The sequence below is a fragment of the Azolla caroliniana genome, unplaced genomic scaffold (genome assembly GCF_043228905.1).
Source record: "Azolla caroliniana isolate FFs.n. ecotype wild unplaced genomic scaffold, voAzoCaro1.0.p SCAF_18, whole genome shotgun sequence".
Taxonomy (NCBI): domain Eukaryota; kingdom Viridiplantae; phylum Streptophyta; class Polypodiopsida; order Salviniales; family Salviniaceae; genus Azolla; species Azolla caroliniana.
Genome location: NW_028230453.1, coordinates 2,629,865 through 2,652,495, shown reverse-complemented (window position 1 = coordinate 2,652,495; position 22,631 = coordinate 2,629,865). Strand labels below are relative to the sequence as shown.

The 22,631-nt window shown below is 38.1% G+C and overlaps 3 protein-coding genes across 4 annotated transcripts; 1 reads left to right on the top strand and 2 right to left on the bottom strand.

Moving 5' to 3' along the window:
* Window positions 1-573: 573 nt before the first annotated feature.
* On the bottom strand, window positions 574-4,558 carry LOC147852069 (putative chlorophyll(ide) b reductase NYC1, chloroplastic). Its single transcript, XM_087333735.1, has 3 exons — window positions 4,211-4,558; window positions 2,839-3,114; window positions 574-945 (listed from the first exon to the last, which is right to left on the bottom strand). Exons 1-3 carry the CDS (start codon window positions 4,500-4,502, stop codon window positions 617-619), a joined length of 897 nt encoding a protein of 298 aa, XP_087189861.1. The 5' UTR covers window positions 4,503-4,558; the 3' UTR covers window positions 574-616.
* Window positions 4,559-6,655: 2,097 nt separating this feature from the next.
* Window positions 6,656-10,644, top strand: LOC147852068 (uncharacterized). The gene is made up of 5 exons (XM_087334408.1): window positions 6,656-6,911; window positions 7,553-7,721; window positions 7,814-7,922; window positions 8,695-8,838; window positions 9,792-10,644. Exons 1-5 carry the CDS (start codon window positions 6,656-6,658, stop codon window positions 10,221-10,223), a joined length of 1,110 nt encoding a protein of 369 aa, XP_087190534.1. The 3' UTR covers window positions 10,224-10,644.
* A 6,025-nt stretch (window positions 10,645-16,669) lies between these two features.
* Window positions 16,670-20,852, bottom strand: LOC147852067 (uncharacterized). Of its 2 annotated transcripts, XM_087334068.1 has the most exons (4): window positions 19,797-20,852; window positions 19,179-19,235; window positions 18,960-19,019; window positions 16,670-18,826 (listed from the first exon to the last, which is right to left on the bottom strand). In XM_087334068.1, exons 1-4 carry the CDS (start codon window positions 20,536-20,538, stop codon window positions 17,490-17,492), a joined length of 2,196 nt encoding a protein of 731 aa, XP_087190194.1. In that variant the 5' UTR covers window positions 20,539-20,852; the 3' UTR covers window positions 16,670-17,489. The 2 variants fall into 2 exon arrangements, with proteins under 2 accessions (XP_087190194.1, XP_087190195.1); XM_087334069.1 differs by lacking the exon at window positions 18,960-19,019.
* Window positions 20,853-22,631: the final 1,779 nt, after the last annotated feature.

Below are 22,631 nucleotides of genomic sequence, written 5' to 3'. Positions count from 1 at the left end.
TAATTTGCTATGTTCAACAGAGTACAGAACAGAGCTTGAACCACAGTGGTGTGTTCATTTATTTGACGAATTGCCGAAGTAATGTTTGAAAAGCATAGTCCCAATAGTAATTTTGAAGTATTGAGCAATCAATCCCATTGGGAATTGTAATATGATTTTTTTGATAGTTTGTCATAACATGGAATGTTTAAAAAGCCCACTACATATTTCCAACAGTCTGAACAACACATGGTTCACATTGTTGGCAAAAGAAAATCTTACACTCACCTGTGCAAACCATTTATCTGAAGAGAATTTGTCTTTGCTGATTCTTCATGGACATTTTCTCCCCTAGTTTAAAAGGGTATGCTGACAACAATTGCTTTTAGAAGGATTCTATAGTTAGCATCAGTTTCCACTTCGAACAAAGAACTCAACTTTATCAAATGAAATGTCGTCAAATCACTTATTCTTGTTAAGTCTCATCATGGCTCCAGATAGGCAAAGTTCCAAGATATTGCAAAGGCTTTGTTAGGAAGGCAACTCGCATGAAACATGAAAATAATATAAGAGTTGCATGATCCTAATGCAAAAAATATACATCTCAAACCTTGCTTCATCACCCCAAAGGTGGAGTTCAAAACATTACTTTAACACCATTTTCCTGATATTTGCATCCATCCATTAGCACCCGGTCACCTCGCTCATCAAAGAATCGCCCACCCTTAAATATTTGTGGGAAACCACTCATCAACCTTGTGACAGCAGACAAAGGAGACAAGTATTCAATGCTTTGACCTGATCCCTCTATATTAAGGATAGATGGTACCAATGCCGCTGCAACTGTCTCAGGTTCCTCAGCCAACACATTAAAGAATTTACGTGCCACGGGTGTGGAATCTTTAAGTAGGAGGTCCGTAAGAACCATTCCAGGTGAAAGGTTATGCACTCCAATGCTGGTTATTCCTATACAAACAAGAGAGATGTGAAAATGTATACAGAGGTTCAAGATTAGCTAACTCTACAACATGAAAACAACCCAAAAGAATTTTTACAATAATGTCTTTCTCATGAGCATATATATATATATATGTATGCTTATATGTATGCATGTATGTATATATATGTATATATATATATATAGCATACATACATATATACATACATGCATAAATATATATATATACATATATATACATATATGCATACATATATATACACGCACACACACACACACATATATATCCCTTCCTTAACCCACAAAATGGTTCAGAGAAAAAAGGAAAAAATTTGTTGAATCATCCATAGCGTGAAGGTGAAATTCAAGACTTGTGATTGGATCAACGTATCATTTTTCTCTGCTTCCTATGAAAGCAAATGTGCTGCTATGGACAGAACTACAGCCTTTAGTCACTATTCCCTGCTGGCATTTGTTTGTTTTCCACCACCTGACCTCATATACATGTTGTAAGCTGATTTCAAATTTATGCATGTGTAACTGGTTTCCTATTTACATGCAACTTTATCCTTTGAAAACCAAGAGATGGAATTTGGTTGGGGTACTTGGTCCAAGCTGTAAGCCTTTTTGTTTGTCACGATAAGGATATACTATATCACGGAAAGAAGAGAAGCTACCTAAATTAAAGAATTCCTAACCCTACATATAAAAATTCAAAGTATCTCCAATCCAGGGCATTTTGGAATAAAAATTTCAAAGTTTTCTATGCATAAAAACATGTAGATTTTTAATGGTTCAAGTGCCAATTTCTGTGAATCCTACTCGGTTCTATATCAAGAACAAAGAGACAACACATTTACACCAGGATGGAAAACTTCTGAGAAACTTTGATGGCATGAAACAGATGGCAACAGAGAAAACTTACAAACATAATGAAAATTCAAAAGTAGCCTAGGATATACAAAAATATACGAGTGTAGGAAAGCAACATTTGGATGGAGTAATGGTATAATATCAACTATCGTATGGAAAGCAAAAAGCGATCAGTTGTAATCTTCGGATCTCCTTTGAATCCCTCATCACGTTAATGATCCCCGAATATAGTCATGTTTGAAAAAAATGAATTGGAACACATGCGTATCCTCTGACATGTTATATATGGGCTCTTCCTAAAGAGTGAAGATGAGTAACTTTTTAAAGCAATGACAATAGTGTAGAGATAATCTGTGTTTCTATCTATAGTTGGTAATGTAAAAATCTATTTGTAAACTTCTCCACCAGAACAAAATCCTTGAGTGTATGCTTCACCAAGGATCCACAAGCGCATAACTTCATCTCCACAACTCGAGTGTTAAGAATATATGGTTGAGGCTGTAACCTCATCTGAAATAATTGAATTTGCGATGACAGCAAATGCTCGGGAAAATGACGGATAAGCAAGAAAAGCCAACGTATTGCAACCTCTAACACTAAGAAACCTAGATTTAGTACTTCACTTAAGTCATGCCTGGCTTCATTACGCGTCCACAATATCCATCAAATGACAAACCATGAGTCCATATCTAGTCTCACCTCGTAAAGGGCATACATGCAATCATAAACCAATGGAGTCAGGTCCATCATAGTTAGACTCATGACCCATGGATGACCAGTATGCAAGGCACAAGCTTGATACCTATGGTTTGCATACCTAGGGTTTACTTCTATATATATTCGGGATCGTAAACCCTACAATACACCTTGTTATTTTGAGTTCGCGCCCTCTTGAAGCAAAGAGTAGGGCTCCCTCTTGAAGGTGCACTTGATTCATGGAGAGTTGAACCCTCGAGTTTTTATTCTACGCTTTCTCCTAATTACATTTAAATTATGATAAATGAATGACTATGCTCCTTATCTCATACCTGCATTCTTAAGCTCTTCATTCAACGAAACTGATAGTTGTGTGAGGGCAATCTTCGTCATTTTGTGAGTAGCTGCCGACCGAGTAAACTTGGCCCCCCAACGAGAGAAACCCATATTGAAGATGTGATAGATTGGAAGTTCGGAAGAAGGTTGCTGCTTCATAATGTGGATGGCTTCGCGGCAACAAAGGAGTGAACCAAGCACATTGGTATTTGATACACGGACAATCTCTTCAGGTTCGATGTCGCACAAAATACGCTTGGATGTCACCTCACCTATAGAGTCGAGTGAGTCAAAGCAAAGAAAGATATATGAACTATCTGGTGAAGTAGTGCATTAGCAAAATTTGAATACAGACGCATGGGTTTATAAAACTTGGCTTAGGACAAAGGTAAAGCTGTAAAAACCATCGATGATCTATTAAGAGTATCATCATCACCTCCTTAATTAGGAAGGATTTTCATGACCAAGGGACAAAAACGCGCATTGACTCGTCTAGTAGCAAAAATGGGTTTTTCAAAATACAAGGATTCTCATTGAACCGATGACCTCTTTAAGAGTAATCATCATATCTCTTCAAATTAGGAAGGATTTTCATGACCAAGGAACAAAAATGCATATTGACACGTTGAGTAGTGTAAATGGGTCTTTCAAAATACGAGACTTCTCATTGAACCAATACATCTTTTCTTCCTCATCATTTACCGATGCTAAACGGGCGTTCAACCTATTTTAGTAGTGCACATGCAACAAAGGCCTTGTGAAGCCATACTAGTCATCTACGGTTCGACTTTACAATAAGATGGATGACCATATGCAAGACAAGTGTTCACACCACACTATGAGGGTACCCTTGAACCCTAGGCATGGATAGGGTTCATGGAGACCCATCCAGGCCATCTATTTCATAAATACCCATATGGCATACCAACAATGATGGATAAAAACCAACAACAAAAGAGACAAGAGAGAGAGAGAGAGAGAGAGAGAGAGAATACAATATTAATTCAAAGCATGGAGAAACATGAGAGAGAGAGAGAGAAGATAGGAGAAAAAAAGAAGATTAACAAATGTTCAAATGTAGGGAAAAACTCTCAAATACCCCCTCCGATTTTCTTTACTTTCCATAAATGTGTCTATGTTTTTGTTATATCCCCAAATGTGCAGATGGTAGATCCTCAAAAAAGGAGCAACAGCAATCATCCCATCATTTTACGCCCTGTTTCTTTTCTCTATTATATGTGTTAATTCCGGTGCAATCAAAGAGTGAGTTGAGTTCAATTTTCTCTCTTTGGGAGGAAAAAAAAAGGGCATTTGAGGGAATGTAAAACAACAAAAAGAGAGAAAAACAAAACTGGATTCATCACTAACCAGCATTGTTGATCCAGAAGTGGACATTCCGATCGAGGGCATCCTCGGAGAAGCGGGCGAAAGCCGCGACTTGTGTGGGTTCGGATACATCGCAAGGCATGCCGAAAAGGCGGGCATCGGGGTGCTTGGCCATGTGAAGGGATGTCATGGCTGCCTCGAGCCGGGCTTCGTCGCGTCCACACACGACCACTCGGGCGGGTCCGCCGGCCAGGAATTCCCGCGCCAAGGCGAACCCGAGGCCCTTGGAGGCACCAGTTATGACCACACCAGGAGATGCTAAAGACCCTGCCATACCTCTACTACTCTCACTCTGCAAGTGCTCACTCACTAATGGAAACTTGGGTTGGGGGGACTCACTATATGTACACTAGTGGATAAAGTGTATATTATATACATATTTCTTTGTTTACCCTTCTAATAGTATCCCCAAGGAGAGACTCCTTATATTCTACCCAAAGTGTCAAGGCTTTGTCGATATCTCTATTCAACGTCTAGTGCGAGTCCACTCCAAGCTTATAAGTGCCACAAAGCTTTAACCTTACTCTCTATAGTTGACTCCGAGCTTATAAGGCTTACAAGATGTCGGTTGCCCAACCACTCCTCGCCGAAAGCACACTCCAACTTGAGATGTAACATGAAAAAAGAAATATCTAGGTTTCGTGAAGCTCCGTGATAATGATATTCATACATGTGGTGGAATAATTCTAGACATGGTTTCCCAACCATGAAGTCTATAACAATTATGGATGGGGTTGAATTGTGGTGAAGGTACATAGTGTACCGAAGGCTACTTAATATGGTGGGGCGAGGTTAAGATAAATTTGACCACATCCATCTGGGTGTCCCCAGGTATGGGTGGACCAGATATCAAGAGCAACAACCTCCATGATCTAGTGATGGTATGGCAAATGTGCCTAAAATCTCTATGCTCGGGGTCTTTGTTGTTATCAGCATGCCTTCATGCAATGTATTGTAACTCTTCGGCGTGTGTCAAGGAGAAAATACATTTTCTAAACTTCTTTACCTACTTCTGACTTTTGATCCAACAAAAGGGCAATTCCCACAACTATTCATGAGCTAAAGGTTTTGACAATGTCCAACAATGCACAATATGAGGAGAACTTCAAACAATATGTTGCCTTGATGTGAATGAACTCTGTAGTGACTCATCACTCTATTGCTAGATGAACCTAAATGCATATCAATGTCTCTTTTTCGGATTTAGTGCATTAACAGTCAACATAAACCAAACTGCCAAAGAGACCAATAACACATTGCAACTGCACGAAATTGCAGGATAATATTGAGAGATTGATGCAAGTAGCCATGGAGCCAAAATAATGACAACTACATAGAGTACTTTAAGTACTTTCTTATTCTCCTTCTTCATTACCAAACCACAGTGCCATGTTTGTCCTTAGTTGATTGAGGGTAGATTCACTTGGACATGGTCTTCCCGCAATAAAACAAAGATGCAACAACACTGGATTTAGAAGGAAAGCTAAATTGAAGACACCAATTTAGTCGGTCAGTCATGGACTTCAGGAATGATGTAATTTATATGTAGAAAAGCAATAAGACCCACTAAGTAGCAATAATGAACACTCAATTAGTCCTGACCAAGTTTTAAGCATGACTGCTTGCTTGAAACTCAATTTAAAGTCAATCGTATGTGGTCAATACATTTGACATTAAATCAAGATTTCCCCAAGGGGGATTACACAACTCAAACCTTCAAGCGTTGCACTTTTAAGGCTTACTAATCTAACCAACTCACTAATTTGGGCATTTTTTTGGCCACTATCATTCGCGATAGATATATAACTGTATCTAATATGGATCAATATTATTTCTCGTCCAATGGGCACTTTTTTGGCCACTATCATTTGTGATAGGTATATAACTGTATATAATATGGGATCTCAATATTATATCCAGTCCAATTTAATACGTTTGGGATGATATGCTATATGGAGCAATGCTTGATAGAAACTCACCAGTTTGCTCTTTTTGAAGGAGTGTAGCATAAGAAATATGAAAAGATGCAACTACACATGATTCAAATATAGAAGACACTAGAGATCTGTTGGGTAAACCTATACATGTCCATCTAGTCAACTGGCCATATGCTTCTCTTTCTTTTTATGTTCATTAGTAGATGTGTTAATAAAAACACCTGTACATACATGTCCGAGGTAATGGTACCAACTTTCAAGTTCTAACTTCCAATTGTCTAATTTCTAACTTTCTAAACCCTAATTATTAAATAAGACAAACGGCTTAAACGGTTTGGCAAGGCTCGAGCCGAGCCGAGCTCAAACCGTTTAGGTAGGTTCAAGCCTAAACCGAGCCGAGCCGCTAAGCCGAATTGTGGTGAAATTTCATAAGGCATACACACATATGTATATGTCCATGCATATTAGGGTTTAGGATTTAGGGTTTAGTATGGAATTGGGGCTGGATGCTATCCTGGAGAGCGCAGAGGAGGACTGCGATGAGCTCAGTGATTACGAAGAAGAAGAAGAAGAAGAAGAAGAGCCTAATGATGATAATGAAGAATCAGATGACCAAAAGATCTCTGTCGCCATCGCCTCCACACTAGCTGTTGCAGCACCCTCTCCTCTTCCTCCCCATTCGTCTCAGCTCTCCATCGACATTCCTACTCCTGTATTAGAAGAAGGAGAAATCGCTTCACCTTCAGGTGCCCCCCAATCAGAAATTGAAATTCCTTCTGGTTTATTTACTATTAGAAAGAAAACCAGGAAAGCAAACAATTTTAATGACTTTTAGAAGACGGAAATGGCCTGTGAGATCAAAACAAGAGATTACATTTGAAAATGTTGTCTTACCTTTGAGAACAACAAACTAAAATATAAATACGGAGAGAGAGAGAATGAGAGATCTTTTAGAGATAGAGATAGTGAGTGGTAAAGATTGTTCTCTGCAGGGACAAGGTCATTGGTTCAGCTCTCACATACATCCCCAGGGACATCTAGAAAAATAGTTTTTTTGATCTCAAGGTCTGATCGTCAATAAAGAATAAACAAATATCTCTTACCAGTAGGCTTGCATATGAAAAAAGAAAAGACGGCAAAAGCTTGCATCATTGCAAGTCTTGTCAATTCAGAAAATCTCATCTCAATTGTGAACTGGAAACATAGAGAACCTGTCAAAACATAGATAACAACTTTGGCGTTTTGACAAAATAACTTATTTTCAGATTTCAAATTCGTCCTTGCTTACATTTCATTCAAAATTTCATGCAACCATTTTTTTTTCGCAAATAAATAAGAATTTGTGACTTTAAAAAGAGAGATCTTGGCTCATTCTTTTCTTTCTCAGGTTGCGATCTTTGTTTCACTGATAACGATGTTGACATTGTAATTCAAAAGACAAAGAAAGCACCGGATACAAAAAGAAAGAAGAAAAAGAAAAAGAGATGCCAGAAAAAGCGAAAAGAAGGAAAAGCCCCTGGCCCTAACAACTATGAAGAAGGCCCTGGTGCTAGCAAGTACTGTTTATGAACATTGTTTAGTTTCACATATTTCATTAGATCAATGACTTGACTTTCTAACAACAAGCCTTGATTCTTTATGGTTGCAGAAGGTTTATCTTTAAACTTTGTCGACGTCTTAAAGAGCCTAAGATTTTCCTTATCGAGGCTGCAATTGAAAGATTAGGATTTGATGTGCTGAAGGAGCTGGTGCGAGAGGTACAGTACCTCCATTCATATATAATGTACGTATTTTGATTTTAAGTGAGTTCAGTCAATCAAATGTTTAGAATTGTAGCATAATGAAAGAAAGGGGGACGTGCACTTTCTTCTTTAGTGAACATTCCCTATTCATAATTGCTCCCTGATTAGGATGTAATTGAAGTTACTTAACAAAAATATGGGTTTAAAACAGTTTTCCATTCGAAAAGTTCTTGTTTGGAAAGCCTGACAGATTTTTGAAAAGTTCAAAATTTTGTTTAAAAAATATAAAACAAGTTCATCTTTGTTTATCCTGTCTGGAACCTCTTGAATCCTATAACAAGTAGGCACAAAACTGAATTTGGGAATTCTTAGTACTTCTGTTGGTTGCACGCTTTCATACTGTCAAAGAAGTTTTCCTGCTAATAGATGTATTGGGAGGTCGCTGAGAGGCCACATTTTGGTGATCAAATAGAAATAAAATCCCTAACCCAAAATTATGGGATTGGTAAACCTGAAACCCAAAACGTATGCTATATTGTGTTATTCTGTATTTAACAATGATGTGTAATATTCTCAGTGTGCTGAGGAATTACATCTATTCCAGAAATATTACTCGATATGATTAGATTCTAGTCTCTATTGTATAACATAGTGCAACTTTATATGGCTGCTATCTAATATCAATTGTGCATATGGAGTGTAATGGTACTCGATATGATTGAATTACATGAAGTATTTTATATTTATCCAAATCTCCATTAGGAACAATGGAACTCCATGAGTGCAGGTTGACACAATTGAAGCACATGGTGGTCAGATGACTGTTAACGGCAGGAGGCGAAGAACACCAGGAGGGGTTCTATGGAATGTGCTGAGGGCTCGCTACAAGGAAGAGTACAAGGCCGTAATGGCATCAGCAAAAGATATACAGGTTGAATGTAAACTTATTCTTGTTTGTTTTGGTTACTTTTAAGGGAAACAGTGTTATGCTCTTATGCTTATTAATACTTCCTAAGATGCCATTATCTTTTGATTTTCTGACAAATCCCTTTCTCGCCAATAAATACTGCTTGTAAAATACAGGTAGTTAATTTTTGTGTGGAAACCAAATAACCATGATGAATTGTGATTAACAGAGAGACTACCACGCAAGTAATCATAAATAGCAGAGACTGATTACTCAGTAGTCATGATCAACAGAGAGGTGCTCAAGTAATCACGATTAGCAAGGATATTACAGTCCAATTAATTATCATTGGAAGAGTGATTAGCTTCTCTGAATTAGCATTGTAACTAACATTGCACTTAATCGCCTACTAGGTATTTAATTTCTTTAGTGAAGGGGCGGAAATCCATTGATGAGCAAGATCCCACGTGTGTTTTGTTGATCTCCCTATGTCACACATAATTACTGCTTGTAAATTACAGGTAATTAATTTTTGTGAAGAAACCAAATTAATTATGATGAGTTATTATTAGCAGAGAGCCAAGTGCCCAAGTTATCATAATTAGTAGACGTTGATTGCCCAGTAATCATGATCAACAGAGAGGTGCTCCTGTACTCACGGTTAGCGAGGATATAACCGTCCAATTAATTATCAATAGAATTGAGATTAGCTTCTATTCATTAGCATTGTACATGACATTGCACTTAATTGGCTATTATGCATTTAATTTCGGTTGGGAAGGGGCACAAATCCGTTGTCAAACAAGAAACCACATGTTGTATTGTTCTTCCTAGGCCTTTTGGAGAACCAAAAACCATAAGGGCGCAGAAACAGTTAATAAGGACATGAAGGGACATATTTAGAAATTTTATAGTTTTTCCCTTGTTTTTATAAATGCTAATAGGTAGGAGTGCTTATATATTTGGTCTGATAGCAGAAGCTTCGGAAGAGGAAGGTTGATGAAGATCGCATGGATATTGACGAACAACCTGCAACGAAGCGGAGACGAACAGTGGAGAATGGAACATGTGCTGCTGCTCCATTACCTCCAGTGAAGAGTCAAGCATCTCAAGTGAAAAATCCATCATTTCTCGTGAACAAGACTGAAGTGACATTATGGCCATTTCAGAAAGGGCAGATGGACTCTGTTCGTTCCAAAGTAGAGCCTGAGAATTCACGTTCATATACTGAGGCAGTATGTGCTTGGGCTCAAAGTGTGAAGGCTTCGAAATGTGAACCAATCTCTAAGGATTTGGTGATGAATGGTGATGATGTATTAATGCATGAGGTTGTTCCCCCCAAAAAAGCACCTTCAGTAACAGAACGAGTACGAGCACCTGTCATGTATGATGATTTACTTGAGATTTGAGTAAACTAAGCTTAACAAAAAGCTTTACATGGTATTGTGTAGTTGTGACTCGCCATCCCATTAGAATTAAGCATGAGTTCTTTCCAGTTAGGGTCATGGGCATATAACATGTACATAGAACAACAGTAAACGCAAGTGAGTGTAAGTCTTGGAAAATTTTCTCATTAGTGAGAGCTGGAAAGAATTGTCCCAAGTTTCAGGGAAACACAGATTTTGATGCATATTGATTTAAAATCAGATATTTTTTTCCTTGATTTGCAAGGATATTAAGAAGAGAAATCATTACAATTAGCATTGAGTAATCAAGGTTTGTTGTAATGAGACACTAAATTTTTATGATGTAATCTTACATACTGTTTCTCAGGACCTTAAATGGAGAGGTCTGCAGTATAAGTTGATGTAGACCTTTGAGTTGTTCTAATTAGGACTGTAGTGCTCTTTCCTAAATAGAGTATTGTGGATTGTTGAAAGTGTGTCTATTATTGGTTATTGATGGTTTTGTTACTTCCATTTTTGTTTCGATTGATGCATTGAACTCAAGCTAGTTCTTGAGAACTTTGTAAAAGAGATCCACTAAATCAGATTTAAAGTTGTTATTCATACAAGATGTTTGAGAACTTCTTGAAACATGCATGTACTAGATGACTACGGAATTTTCACAGGTTGTTTTGGATGAAGAATTGTCGGACTGAGATTAAACGACTCAAGGCTTTTAGATAAATTTACTGCTTGTTGAGGTAAGCATTTATAAAATAAGAATCTGTCCCAGATCAACTAACCATTATGATCTAGAAGCCAATTAAACTAAAAGTATGCGTATATTACATCAATCTGTACATTGCTTTATGCGTAAATTTAACATGGCTGGGTCTTAATTGGAATGTGATGACAAAGACGTCTTGATAACTGGAGGTATCCTCAAAGGTCTCACGAAGTCAAGAAAGACATTTGCTCATTTACACTGGAGTTGAACATGAGATAATTGAATCAAGACCCATTTTTTAGATTATGTCCATAAGAGGGTTTGTGTAATCTTACACTAAATTCTTATGATGTGATCTTACATACTATTTTTGAGGACCTTAAATGGAGAGGTTTGCTGTATAAGTAGGTGTAGATCTTTGAGCTAGTATAATCGGGATTGTAGTGTGCGTTACTAATTAAAATATTCTGTATTGGAGAATGTGTGTTTGTGTGTGTGACTATTATTGGTGAATGAATAGGTGCTTTCATTAATTCTATTTTTGTTTCGATTGAAGCATAGAACTCAAGCTAGTTCCAAAGAACACTGTAAAATTGATCCACAAAGTCAGATTCAAAGTTGGAATAGAACTATGATAGTTGGTTCTTTGGATGAAGAATTATTGATGGAATGAAATCAAACTACTATTGAGGTAAGCATTTATAAAGTAGGGATCTCTCATATCAACTAGCCATAAATTATGATCTGGAAGCCAATTAAATTAAACGTTATGGATATTTTACATCATTTTATACATTTTTAATGTGTAAGCTTATTCGAATGTGATGACTAGGGTGTCGTCATAACAAAAGTAAATCCTCGAAGAATTTTGGCGACCGTTTTGTCATTGTAATGCAAAAAGGAGGATCATTATATGGCCAAGAACTTGAGATCATCAAGACTTGTGAAGGTCTCATGAAGTCAAGTCAAAGACATCCCTTCATTTATATTTTTGAGATCATTGAATCACATAAGTGTAAATGCCGAGAAAGCAAATCCCTTACAATAGAATATCGAGTCAAGCTCATGATGATACAAACTTAGAGTTGATTTATTGAGTTTTGTTTCTTGGCTTAAGAATCACTATATTTGCTCATGGATTGATGATGAAAACTTGAAACTAATGACAGTAAGGTTGCAAAACTCAAAACCAATGATAATTGGGTTAGGGTTTGAAGGAAACCTGACAAGACATACGAATTTTGCTGAAGGTCCCAAAACTTATTATTGTTGAACTTGAGTGTCCATGGAGCAAAACCCCTCATTATCTTCACTTGTCATTCAGAGCATATTTAAATCGAAATCTCCGAGAGCTCAAGACCCATACTCATGATCATGAATACAATGGTTAATGATTGAACCCCTCATTATGTAAACCTTGAAACCCTAAACACATTGGCTAGTGTTTCGGACTTTATGGTTAAACATGGCCTATACGACAATGATTTGGCTTGGTTCCTCCCATTGGAACAGGAAGTTGAATTTTATGAACACATTGTCAACAATGACACACTTCATCATTCATTGTAGCTTCATGTTTTTTTTGCTTCAATAGTACATACTTATCCGAATCAATTATGCTCCTTTCAAATGATTCTTATTTCACATCTGATGTTGCATGGGAAATAAACAAGAGAAATTTGGTAAATGAACTGAATGACTCTTTAACGCATTTTGTTTTTTGCCCTTAAGATCACCATTCCATGCATCCACTACCGTAATCGAGACAAAGTGGTGTTGTGCATTGTTATGGAGAGAGTATACTGAAATTTGTTTTAAGAGTGTGAATTGAAGTTAGTGAACCATGGTTTTAAGTTTTACGTGTTTTGGGTTACTATCACATTTGGATGTACGTTGTTTCGATGTGAGGAATATATCTTGGTTTCCCTATGTCTTCATTTTCTCTTTTTAACCGTTGTGTTGACTTCAAAACGTCCATTCACTCATAGCACACAACTTTGAAATCATTGCTTCACCTTCTTTCATCTAGGAATTCAAGGATTATGAGAGTATCTATCTATTACCTGTGGATTATGAGAGGTTTGATTATGTATCTCATGTACCACTAATAGTATAGCTAAACAATGATTGTGGTTGTAATATCTAACGTCCATCTTGTGTTCAAGAGCTTGCTTTTATGGCGTTTCTAAGTTTTTGAACATCCTTCTATGAGGAAAGGACAACTTTACTTCTATTTGTATCAATTACCGTAACTAGTTATGGCATTAGGGTTTACAAGATTGTTTGTCACCAAGACTTATAAGGCTCGTTTTGTGTGTGAGGTTACTATAAATGAGTAAAAAACTACATGCTTTTATAATCATGTGCTTGTACTCAAACCCATCAATAATAATGTCTACTACTAATACCCATGCCCTTAATTCATGTTTCAAACTAGAATAATTTATCCATCTTATGCTCTGGGGCTTGCCTTAATGGGTTCTTTGGGTCTTCAAACATTCTCTTTGTACAAAATGAGGGAATATAGTTGAGAGCATTTTCACTCTATCTACGAATCCAATCATTCTTATGGTTCCCATAATCATGATTGTAGTCTCCAACAAAAGTTGATCACGGAACATTTGGTTCTCTATACTTGAAGGTGGCAATGTATTGTTAATAATTTGTATTATGGTATAAAAATGCCTCCATTGTGCAAAAGAGTCCACTATTGCTAATAGCTCCTTGTCATGTATCTCGTAGTTGATTTTGGCGGTGTCAAATTTGCGCGAGTGGAAAGCCACAGGATGTAGCTTCTCGTCGTCGCCTTGCTATGACAAAATACTATCGAGTGTAAAATCTAACGCGTCTGCCTCAATGATAAATGGTTTTTGCGGATCAAAAGGAGCTAGAACAAGAGCAAATGTAAATGCTTTCTTGAGACCTTCAAAAGTCGTGTCCACTTGCTTAGACCAAACAAACGATTGTCCCTTCTTTGTAAGTTGTGTAAGTGGTAAAACAAGCTTTGAGTAGTCATGTATAAACTTGCGATAGAAATTTGTAAATCCTAAAAAGCATTGCACATCTCGCAACGAACGTGGAGTTTGCCACTCTAACACAGTTTGGACTTTAGCTGGATCCATAGATTTGCCTTCCGAGGAGATGACATAGCCTAGAAATTCCACCTGGTTACAATCAAAACTACACTTTTCCAACTTTGCATAACGACCATGTTCTCGTTGTCGTCTTAATAGTAATAGTACATGATAATCATGCTCCTCCTGTGTCTTTGAATAAACTAGTAGATCATCCAAGTAGATGATCAAACAGATGTCCAAAAGATCTCACAATATATAATTTGCCATGTGTTGGAAGACTGTTGACGCATTGGTGAGGCCAAATGGCATAATCGTATACTCGAAGTGCCCATATTGGGTGCGGAAAGTTGTCTTCCATTCGTCTCCCACTCGAATCCGTATGAGGTTATATGCTCCTCGTAAGTCAATTTTTGTGAAAAACTTTGTGCCATTAATCCTTTCTAAAAAGACTCGAGATCAAGGGAAGTGCATACTTATTCCTGATGGTGACCTTATTCAAGACATGACAATCCACGACTAGACAAAGTGAGCCATCTTTTTTCTTGACGAGGAAAATATGTGCGCCGACTAGAGATTTCGAATGTAGAATGAACCTGTTTGCCAAATTTTCCTCTATGTAGGCTCGAAGAACTTCAAGCTTGGTTGGTGACAAGTTGTAGATCAGTCCACACGGTGGCTCTTTTCTTGGTTGTAAATCAATGGGACAATCATACGGTCGATGGTGAGGAAGAGTATTAGCTTTTACCTTATCAAAAAGGTCGGCGTAATGATAATACTTCTTTGGAAGTTGAATTGTTGACTCCTCCTTAGTGGTGTTGGAAGGTTTCAGTGATATTGCAAATACAAATATTGATTACTTGCGTCCTTCCTCACGCAATTGATGTAGCGAAATGGTTGAAATGTTGTGAGTAGATTCTCAAGATCGTCCATACCTAATTTCTCTTGTTCTCCAATCTATGTTCAGATTGTGTAATTTGAACCATGGTAACCCCAAAACAATTAGATGCTCTCGACTACTAATTATATTAAATAATACCACACACGCCAAAATAGAGATGACAACAAAATAAAAATTGTTGGAAAAAGGATGGTGACTACGCCATTCTCACAAAAATGTGAGGACAACCACCAAGATCCTTTCCCTGAAAAGGACGATGTTCAATATACAAAATCACGTAATAAACACTAATATACACATATTTATGTTTATCACATGTATACGATTAAATACGTATACAGGTGATTACATATGCATATGCTAAAAAAAAATCTTAACATCACAATGTAGCCAAACTAATGATGTAATCAAGATACGTAATCGAGGCATATAGCCTCTACGCACACGAAACATCCAAAAATAAGGGCGAACGTAATACGCAATTGAGGTATTGACCTCTTATACATACGACACAGATTGTATATCAAACACTTAGAAATTGAGGTATTGACCTCATACGCATACATAACATTTGTATGTGAGCGTAATACGCAATTGAGGTATTAACCTCGTACGCATACGACACGAATCACTTATCAAATATATATCAAATGAGGTATTGCTCTCCTACACATATGTATACGTTTTATACAACCAATTATTACCACTACACCATATTAATTGAATCAACGAAAAAAAATACATATTGACTATACATTATTAGATTGGGAGAAGAAAGAATAGAAAAAAGAAGAAGAAAGAGTTACCAAAAAAATAAGAAAGAGTCGTACCTGGTATTGGTGCGCTCACTACAAGAGTTGACCCACCACAAGAATGGAGTCTCGACGTAGTCAAGAGATGCTCAAATGAGGGTAGCTAGGCTTCATATTTATAGTCAGACCCTAGGCCCCCAAGCAAGTTCACATTTGGCCTAATGGGTTGTCTCAATCCCGAGGATTAAAAGTAATCCTTGTAGTAATCCTTCCCTTCTTTACACTCTCGTTTATCCCTCACACTTTATCCACGTGTATAGAATACTATGATATATTCTCACCACAAGATATTATATGATCATGCCGATAACATCATTTAAGAACACAGATTGCTCAAGTACTATTTGCCAACATTGTTAAATCATTAGAGGTTTAGGTTACAAGCAACTAGCTTCGTGAAATTTGATATGTTTTATTTTGTAGTTTCCTCAAACATTTGCATTGATTTGACACCTAGCCATAGTTGAATACAATGCCAATTGATAAACAATCTTTAGTGTAGAGTTTGGTGTCGTTTGCATTGGAGAAGACAAGAAAGGATGTTCCCCAAAGGGCAAAATGATCTTGTCTAACCACATGCACTTAATTTTAGAAGAAAGCTGGGATGATTTGTTCAACGAGATGAAGGGAGTAGCTTTTGAGGATAGATATTCAATTCAAGCTGTAACATTACCACATATCGGAGCACCCTCACAAGCAACACATATCAGAAACAAACCGAGATGATGCTAACCCTCTCTGAAAATAGAAGAGTGGCAGTGCTTTATTAACAGAAATATCGAACCTGATTCTGGTAGCAAGGAGAAGATTGTACCAGATTATCACTTAAGATGATTACGCAGATCGTCCGGCTAGTGTCAGATAGCCATCCATATAGGAGCCCATCTTACACTGCCCGGAAGATCTGGATAGCCATTTCATATGGATGGCTAAAGAGATTCCCAACAATTAGTAGCAAGAAGAAGATAATTGTATTGAATTATTACTCAAGATGATTGTGCACATCTTCCATTCAATACATTGGTAGTGTGAGATATCCTCCTATATGGATGGATGGCTATAGAGCTTCTCACCAGCGCTAACTAATAATGCCCACTAGCAATCTGTAACTCAGTAGTTGTAATAAAAATGCCAATAGTGATAATTATAATCTAGTAGTAGAAGATTGAAAAAATGCCATAGTCAAAAAACTTGTGTACATGTAGAAATATATTTTTTACTGCACATCTTAGAGCAAAAGCCAATGTGATGACATTGATGTATCTCTATGATACTCTCCATTTTTTTTTCAAGCCAGTATTTAGTGTTTGCGTGCCGAGGTTATGGAGTTTCTGCATCATTATCGTCTAGTAGTCGTCATCGTCATCATCATAGATGTGGTTTTAATCAATTCTCCATTCTTCCATGATGCCAACCATTGCGTATTAACACCAGATTCCTCTCTTACATCTCCAATGATGCAATCATAGGTTATGAAAACTTCACTACCACTGATCTTCATTTCTCCACAATGAAATTATACATGAAGAAAGCTCAATTACTCCGCTCTTCAAATCAAGGTCTCTATGTAGGTTATGAAAACTTCACTACACTGATCTTGATCTCTTAAACAATGAAATCATATATTAAGAAAACCCAATTACGCCGCTCTTCAAATTGAGGTCTCTATGTATGTGTGTCGAATAAGATGAAAAAATTACACTGAGAAAGGGATAAACGCTGAATGCAAATTAAACCCCTTCTGAGAAGCATCTCATGCAAGCTGAAAATATTTCATTATATTCTCGATGAAGACAATGCCATATATTGCTGAACTTCTTTCTCTACGATTTTAGTCATCACAGAGAATAACTTTGCATCAAAGATTCTCTCATTGCTACTATTATCACCACCACCAGTATCTTGTAATGGGTCCTTTGCAGACTGCGGATTCATAATAGGTGATAGAATTTGAGTTACAATTGCTTTGATAGCTATATGTATAAGCTCCATTGCATCTTCAGCTTTCATATAGCTTCCTTCTTTGAATGAAGGTAAAGCAGAAAACAAAGATGGTAATAACGATGATGACGATGCCTGCATGCTGATTTCTACGTTGGGATAATGAGATGTCTGAGTAGCCATTTCCATATCTTCTTGCAATTTCTTTGTATACACACCATTCAATAATACATCCTTCTTTCCATCATTGCTTTCAAAAAGATCAGAGAATATATAACTATTCCTCTTCTCATCACGTCGTTCATCACCATTGCCATTGCTCTGGAAAATATCTGAGAAAATATGACCATTCTTCTCATCATGTTGTGATTTGTCAGCATAGCCATAGTTCTGAAAGGCATCAAAAAAGCCATAAACACTCTTCTTCTCATTATGTGGTCTATCAACATGGCCATAACCCTGGGTAAGATCAGAGAAGCCATAATCCCTATTCTCATCATGTCGCCCATAGGATATCTGGGAAAGATCCGAGACGCGATAACCATTCTTCTCAGCACGCTGTCTCATAATGTGGTAATAGTTCTGGGAAACATCAGCAAAACCATAACCATTTTTCTCATTATGGTGTCTGAAAAGGTCAGAGAAGTCATAATCATGGTCAACAATCTTCTCACTCTTTACATCACAACCATCTGATGCATTGTTACTGTACAGAACACCATCAATGTGGCTCTCCTTTTCTTCCTCCTGTTTGGAGCAACCAGAAAGGGATAAAGACAATGACAAAGATGTGACGGGAACTATTCTGGTGGTAGCGCCAGGGGTCTCAATTGATCCTTGATGCTGCTTTACATGGCCATTATATGAAGTAAAAGCAGAAGGTTTCAACACAGGTTTCAAAAGGAAGCAATGGCTGTTAAAATCTGTGCTGCTACGATCAGATCGAGCGGGTGAAGGAGGACTAAGATTAAGCTTTCTAAGCTTATCTTTTTTATTAGCTTCCTCCACATCACCACTCTCAACTTGCAGAGAATCATCACCATCAATGCCGACAATTGCAGATGAAGAATTAGAAGAAGAAAGATTGGGATCTTTGTGTCTTGATCTCTTACCATGGTTACTGCAGATCTCCTCGCAGTGATGATTCTTTAGCGGATGTTCAAGCTTCAGATCTAATGCATAAGCAGAAGTTTATACTCAACAATTATCATCATAACAAAGGAGAAAGAGTATGATTCTGAATTATCATTGCTAATTGCACAAAAAAAGAATGATTGAGATCTTCATTGTGTCTTGATGTCTTACCTTGGCCACTGCAGATCTCCTCATCTTCATCATTCCTTCGTGGATATTCAAGCTTACGATCTGAAGCAGAAGCAGAGATTCATCATCACAACAACAAAAGAAGGCAAGGAAATTCAATCTTTTACTGTGCTCTCTCTTACCAACACCACTACAGCTTTCATCACCATTGACATTATCAAGAAATAGAAGAAGATGAAAGATTGAGGTGGTTTCTCTTACCTTGGCCAATGCAGAGCTCATCATCCTCATGTTTGTGTGGATGCTCAAGCTTAGAATCTGATCACCATTGTCATTGTAATCATTATGGTTATCGTCGTCGTTATCATGAAAAGCAACATAACAAGAAAGAGAAGAAAATTTGCCATTTCTACTGTTAGGTATATCATCACCACCAATAAGGGAAGAATAAAAACAGATGATAATCTTTACATGTATCATCATCATCAACAACAAAAACAGTATAATGGATGATGAAGAAGAAGAAGAAAATACCATCTTTATTGTGATTTCTCTTACTGATGCCAGTGCAGATACCACCATCACCATCATTTAAGTTAGCATAATAAGAGGAAAAAGAAACATTGCTACTTTTACTGTATCATTACTGATGATGATGATGATGAAAACATGATCTTTACTATGTTCTCTCACTACAGCTACCGCAGATCACATCATCATCATCAATAGAACAATAACAAGGAAGATTACAAACTTCAATTTGATGTCTTAAATCTTCATAGGAATTCAGTGAACATCCTTAACCAAACCATCAACAGAAGAACAACAAACCCAACAAGAAGAAGAAAGATTATAACATGTATTGATTCTTCTCTTTACCTTGGCTAGCACTGCAGATCTCATCAACATCCTGATCATCAACACACCGTCGTATAAGATATTGGACCTTCGAATTCGAACCAGAATGATTAGCAGAAGCAGAAGTAGCCGAAGTAGCAGAGGTAGGATCAAAGGTAACAACACTATGAACCCTAGGAATCTCGGCCATGGCATTATGGATCTCACAGTTGATCTTGCTGCTGATCTCACCACTGATTTTATGGCTGATCTTGTTGTTATTATTAAACCGACGTTTAAGAGTAGAATTCCAATGGTTCTTGATGGCATTATCTGTTCTTCCAGGAAGAAGACGAGCAATGGTAGCCCATTTGTTGCCATGGAGTGCATGGGCGTGAAGGATGGAGCGATCTTCGTCTTCTGTGAAAGGCCGATGTTCCACCTGTGGGCTCAGTTGATTACACCATCGCAACCGGCATGACTTCCCGGATCGTCCAGGGACACCTCTGCTTATCAGAGACCAGTTCCTTGCTCCATACTCATCTACTAACCTGTGTAGTGCTTCATCTTCTTCAGGGCTCCATGGTCCTTTGATCCGATCAAATACCAACAGTTTTTGTTGTTGTTGTTGTTGATGATGATGATGATAATGATTATAGTTATGGTTGTTGCTATGATCGTGATGGTTATGGCTATGGTGGTGATTATGATTATGGGAAGATTGATCTAGCTCCAAAGGCGAGGGTGAAGGAGATGGTTGGATTGGCGCATCAGAGATCGCCATAGCTAGAAATCTCTCGACTTTCTGCTTCTGTTATACTTCTTCTTCTCCTCCTCCTCCTCCTCCTTCTACTACGGTGGCTATATTGATTCCTCTATGCTGCTTCTTCTACTGCTACTACCTTTGTCTCGATCCTTCTTCTACTGCTACCATTGCCTTCTCCACCTCCTTCTATCCTGCTGATGCTCTTCTTCTTCTTCTTCTTCTTCTTCTTCTTCGACCAGCAGTTCCGTTATCTTCCTTCTGCCTTGCACTGTCTTTCTTCTTCTTCTTCTTCTTCTTCGTAGAGAGCTTGGACAGCTATGGCGGCGATGATCTGCGATGATTTTTGTTTTTTTGAACAGGAATCCAGAAACGTAAATTTGCATGAAAAATCCTTCCCTTTCTCTTCCCCTGTTCCTCTCTCTCTCTGCTTTTTCTTCTTCTTCTTCCCCCATCGCCATGCAGGCATGGCATGGCATGGCATGGCATGTATGCATTACATGCCATGCCATGTATGCACTACATGTATGCATGTTAGACATGGCATGTAGGCATGTATGCATGTTAGACATGACATATATGCAAGTAGGGATGGCATGGCATGCAGGCATACATATCATAGTCTCTGGATGGCTCCAGTAGCTGTTGCTGCTGCCTGTTGCCTAAGCCCACCCATTCCTAGGACCCATGCCTCAAGGCCCGAATACCCATTATATCTCTCTACACGTGCATACATCTGGTCTCATCCCAGTCTCAAGTCTCAGTCTCTCCCTCCCTCGCCTTCCTTCAATCAGTGTCGCCCCCGATCGATCCCCCACACCCTCTATTCGCCCCACGATATGATCTCCGTTTCCGCTGTTTCATTGATTCGATGGAGACTTCGCCCGGCTCTCAGTTCGATCCAGTTGCCCCCATGCCATGTGTCTGTTGCGCTCCCATACTTCTTGCATTGCCTTTAACATATAAGGAGCTTCCATATGACTTCGTTGCACCACCGTTATCCTTCCTCTTTGAATTCTAATCATCGTATCATTTGGACATGCCTCATATGGCCACAACATTTGTGCCACTGTAGCCCATACTACCATACCCCACGAAAAACTGCCATCCCTAAATATAAAGGCTAGAATTCGAAACCCTCGCCTCCAAACTTGTTGTGCAGCATGACATTCCCACAAGCAATGTTTCAATGTCTCCATCTGGCAACTACAATAGATGCATGCAATCGGTCCAGCTGATTGTTGCAGCCACTAGCCAACTGGTAATGCTCTATGTATTACTAGCCATTTGAAGACATTTATTTTCATATCTTGCTTCCTTTTCCATAATGTCCTCCAAAACTTTGCTAAGAATTCAGATGTGACCCCTTGAGGGGTCCAAAATTGACTAGCCCATGGTGTAGCCCTGCATTGAAAAAAACCATACCTTTTTTCCGTGCGATCAAACGGATCTTTCCTCCAAAATTCTCCCGGATCCTATTGCAACCTTATCAAAGGTTTCTTTTCAAAAACTCTCAATTTCCAATGCTCCTTGACTGCATAAACTTGTGGGTCGATGTTCCACTTAGTTCCGTCATAAGCAAGGACCCTAATTTTAGAGAACGTGGCATATTGCAATATCTTTGGTTGTATCATTGCTCTACATATAATGCCATCTTCCTCCACATCATAGTCTTAAATTTGTCCGCAAGACAAAAGACCCCTTATCCCCACCAACACTTGAAGCCTTGTAAATGACCCTTCCCACTTGGGAGGATTAAAGGACCATACCGTAGAGGCCGAGTGCCCCAAAACCGATTGAACCTGGCCCCACATAATCCGCCCCTTCTCTCAAGGAAGAAAAAAACCCAAACACTAGGTTGTCCCAACTTGTTCATATATCATTTGATTCATATGATCCATATGTTAATCCATAAACCATTGGAGTCATGAACCACCACAAGATCATATCTCAACCATTTACCCCTTGATTCGTTCATTTTTCACATGCCTCATCCACTTTGTGTTCTCTATGAAAAAAAACACAAAGCTTGAACCTTGAGCTTGTGCCCTCGATCCACCACAAATACACATGCATGCATCCAATATACATATTATATATATGCATGTCTCTGC

What these genes read in the sequence shown, in the direction of transcription:
- LOC147852069 (XM_087333735.1), bottom strand. Translation starts at nt 4,502, where the DNA reads ATGGCAGGGTCTTTAGCATCTCCTGGTGTGGTCATAACTGGTGCCTCC. An exon ending in CTTCTGGATCAACAATGCTG is followed by an intron (nt 3,115 to 4,210) that starts GTTAGTGATGAA and finishes TCGACTCTATAG; the next exon opens with GTGAGGTGACATCCAAGCGT. An exon ending in TGAAGAGCTTAAGAATGCAG is followed by an intron (nt 946 to 2,838) that starts GTATGAGATAAG and finishes TTGTTTGTATAG; the next exon opens with GAATAACCAGCATTGGAGTG.
- LOC147852068 (XM_087334408.1), top strand. Translation starts at nt 6,656, where the DNA reads ATGGAATTGGGGCTGGATGCTATCCTGGAGAGCGCAGAGGAGGACTGC. An exon ending in AGAAATCGCTTCACCTTCAG is followed by an intron (nt 6,912 to 7,552) that starts GTGCCCCCCAAT and finishes TTTCTTTCTCAG; the next exon opens with GTTGCGATCTTTGTTTCACT. An exon ending in TGAAGGAGCTGGTGCGAGAG is followed by an intron (nt 7,923 to 8,694) that starts GTACAGTACCTC and finishes CCATGAGTGCAG; the next exon opens with GTTGACACAATTGAAGCACA.
- LOC147852067 (XM_087334068.1), bottom strand. Translation starts at nt 20,538, where the DNA reads ATGGCGATCTCTGATGCGCCAATCCAACCATCTCCTTCACCCTCGCCT. An exon ending in GATCTGCAGTGCTAGCCAAG is followed by an intron (nt 19,236 to 19,796) that starts GTAAAGAGAAGA and finishes AATGGTGATCAG; the next exon opens with ATTCTAAGCTTGAGCATCCA. An exon ending in TGAGCTCTGCATTGGCCAAG is followed by an intron (nt 19,020 to 19,178) that starts GTAAGAGAAACC and finishes CTTCTGCTTCAG; the next exon opens with ATCGTAAGCTTGAATATCCA.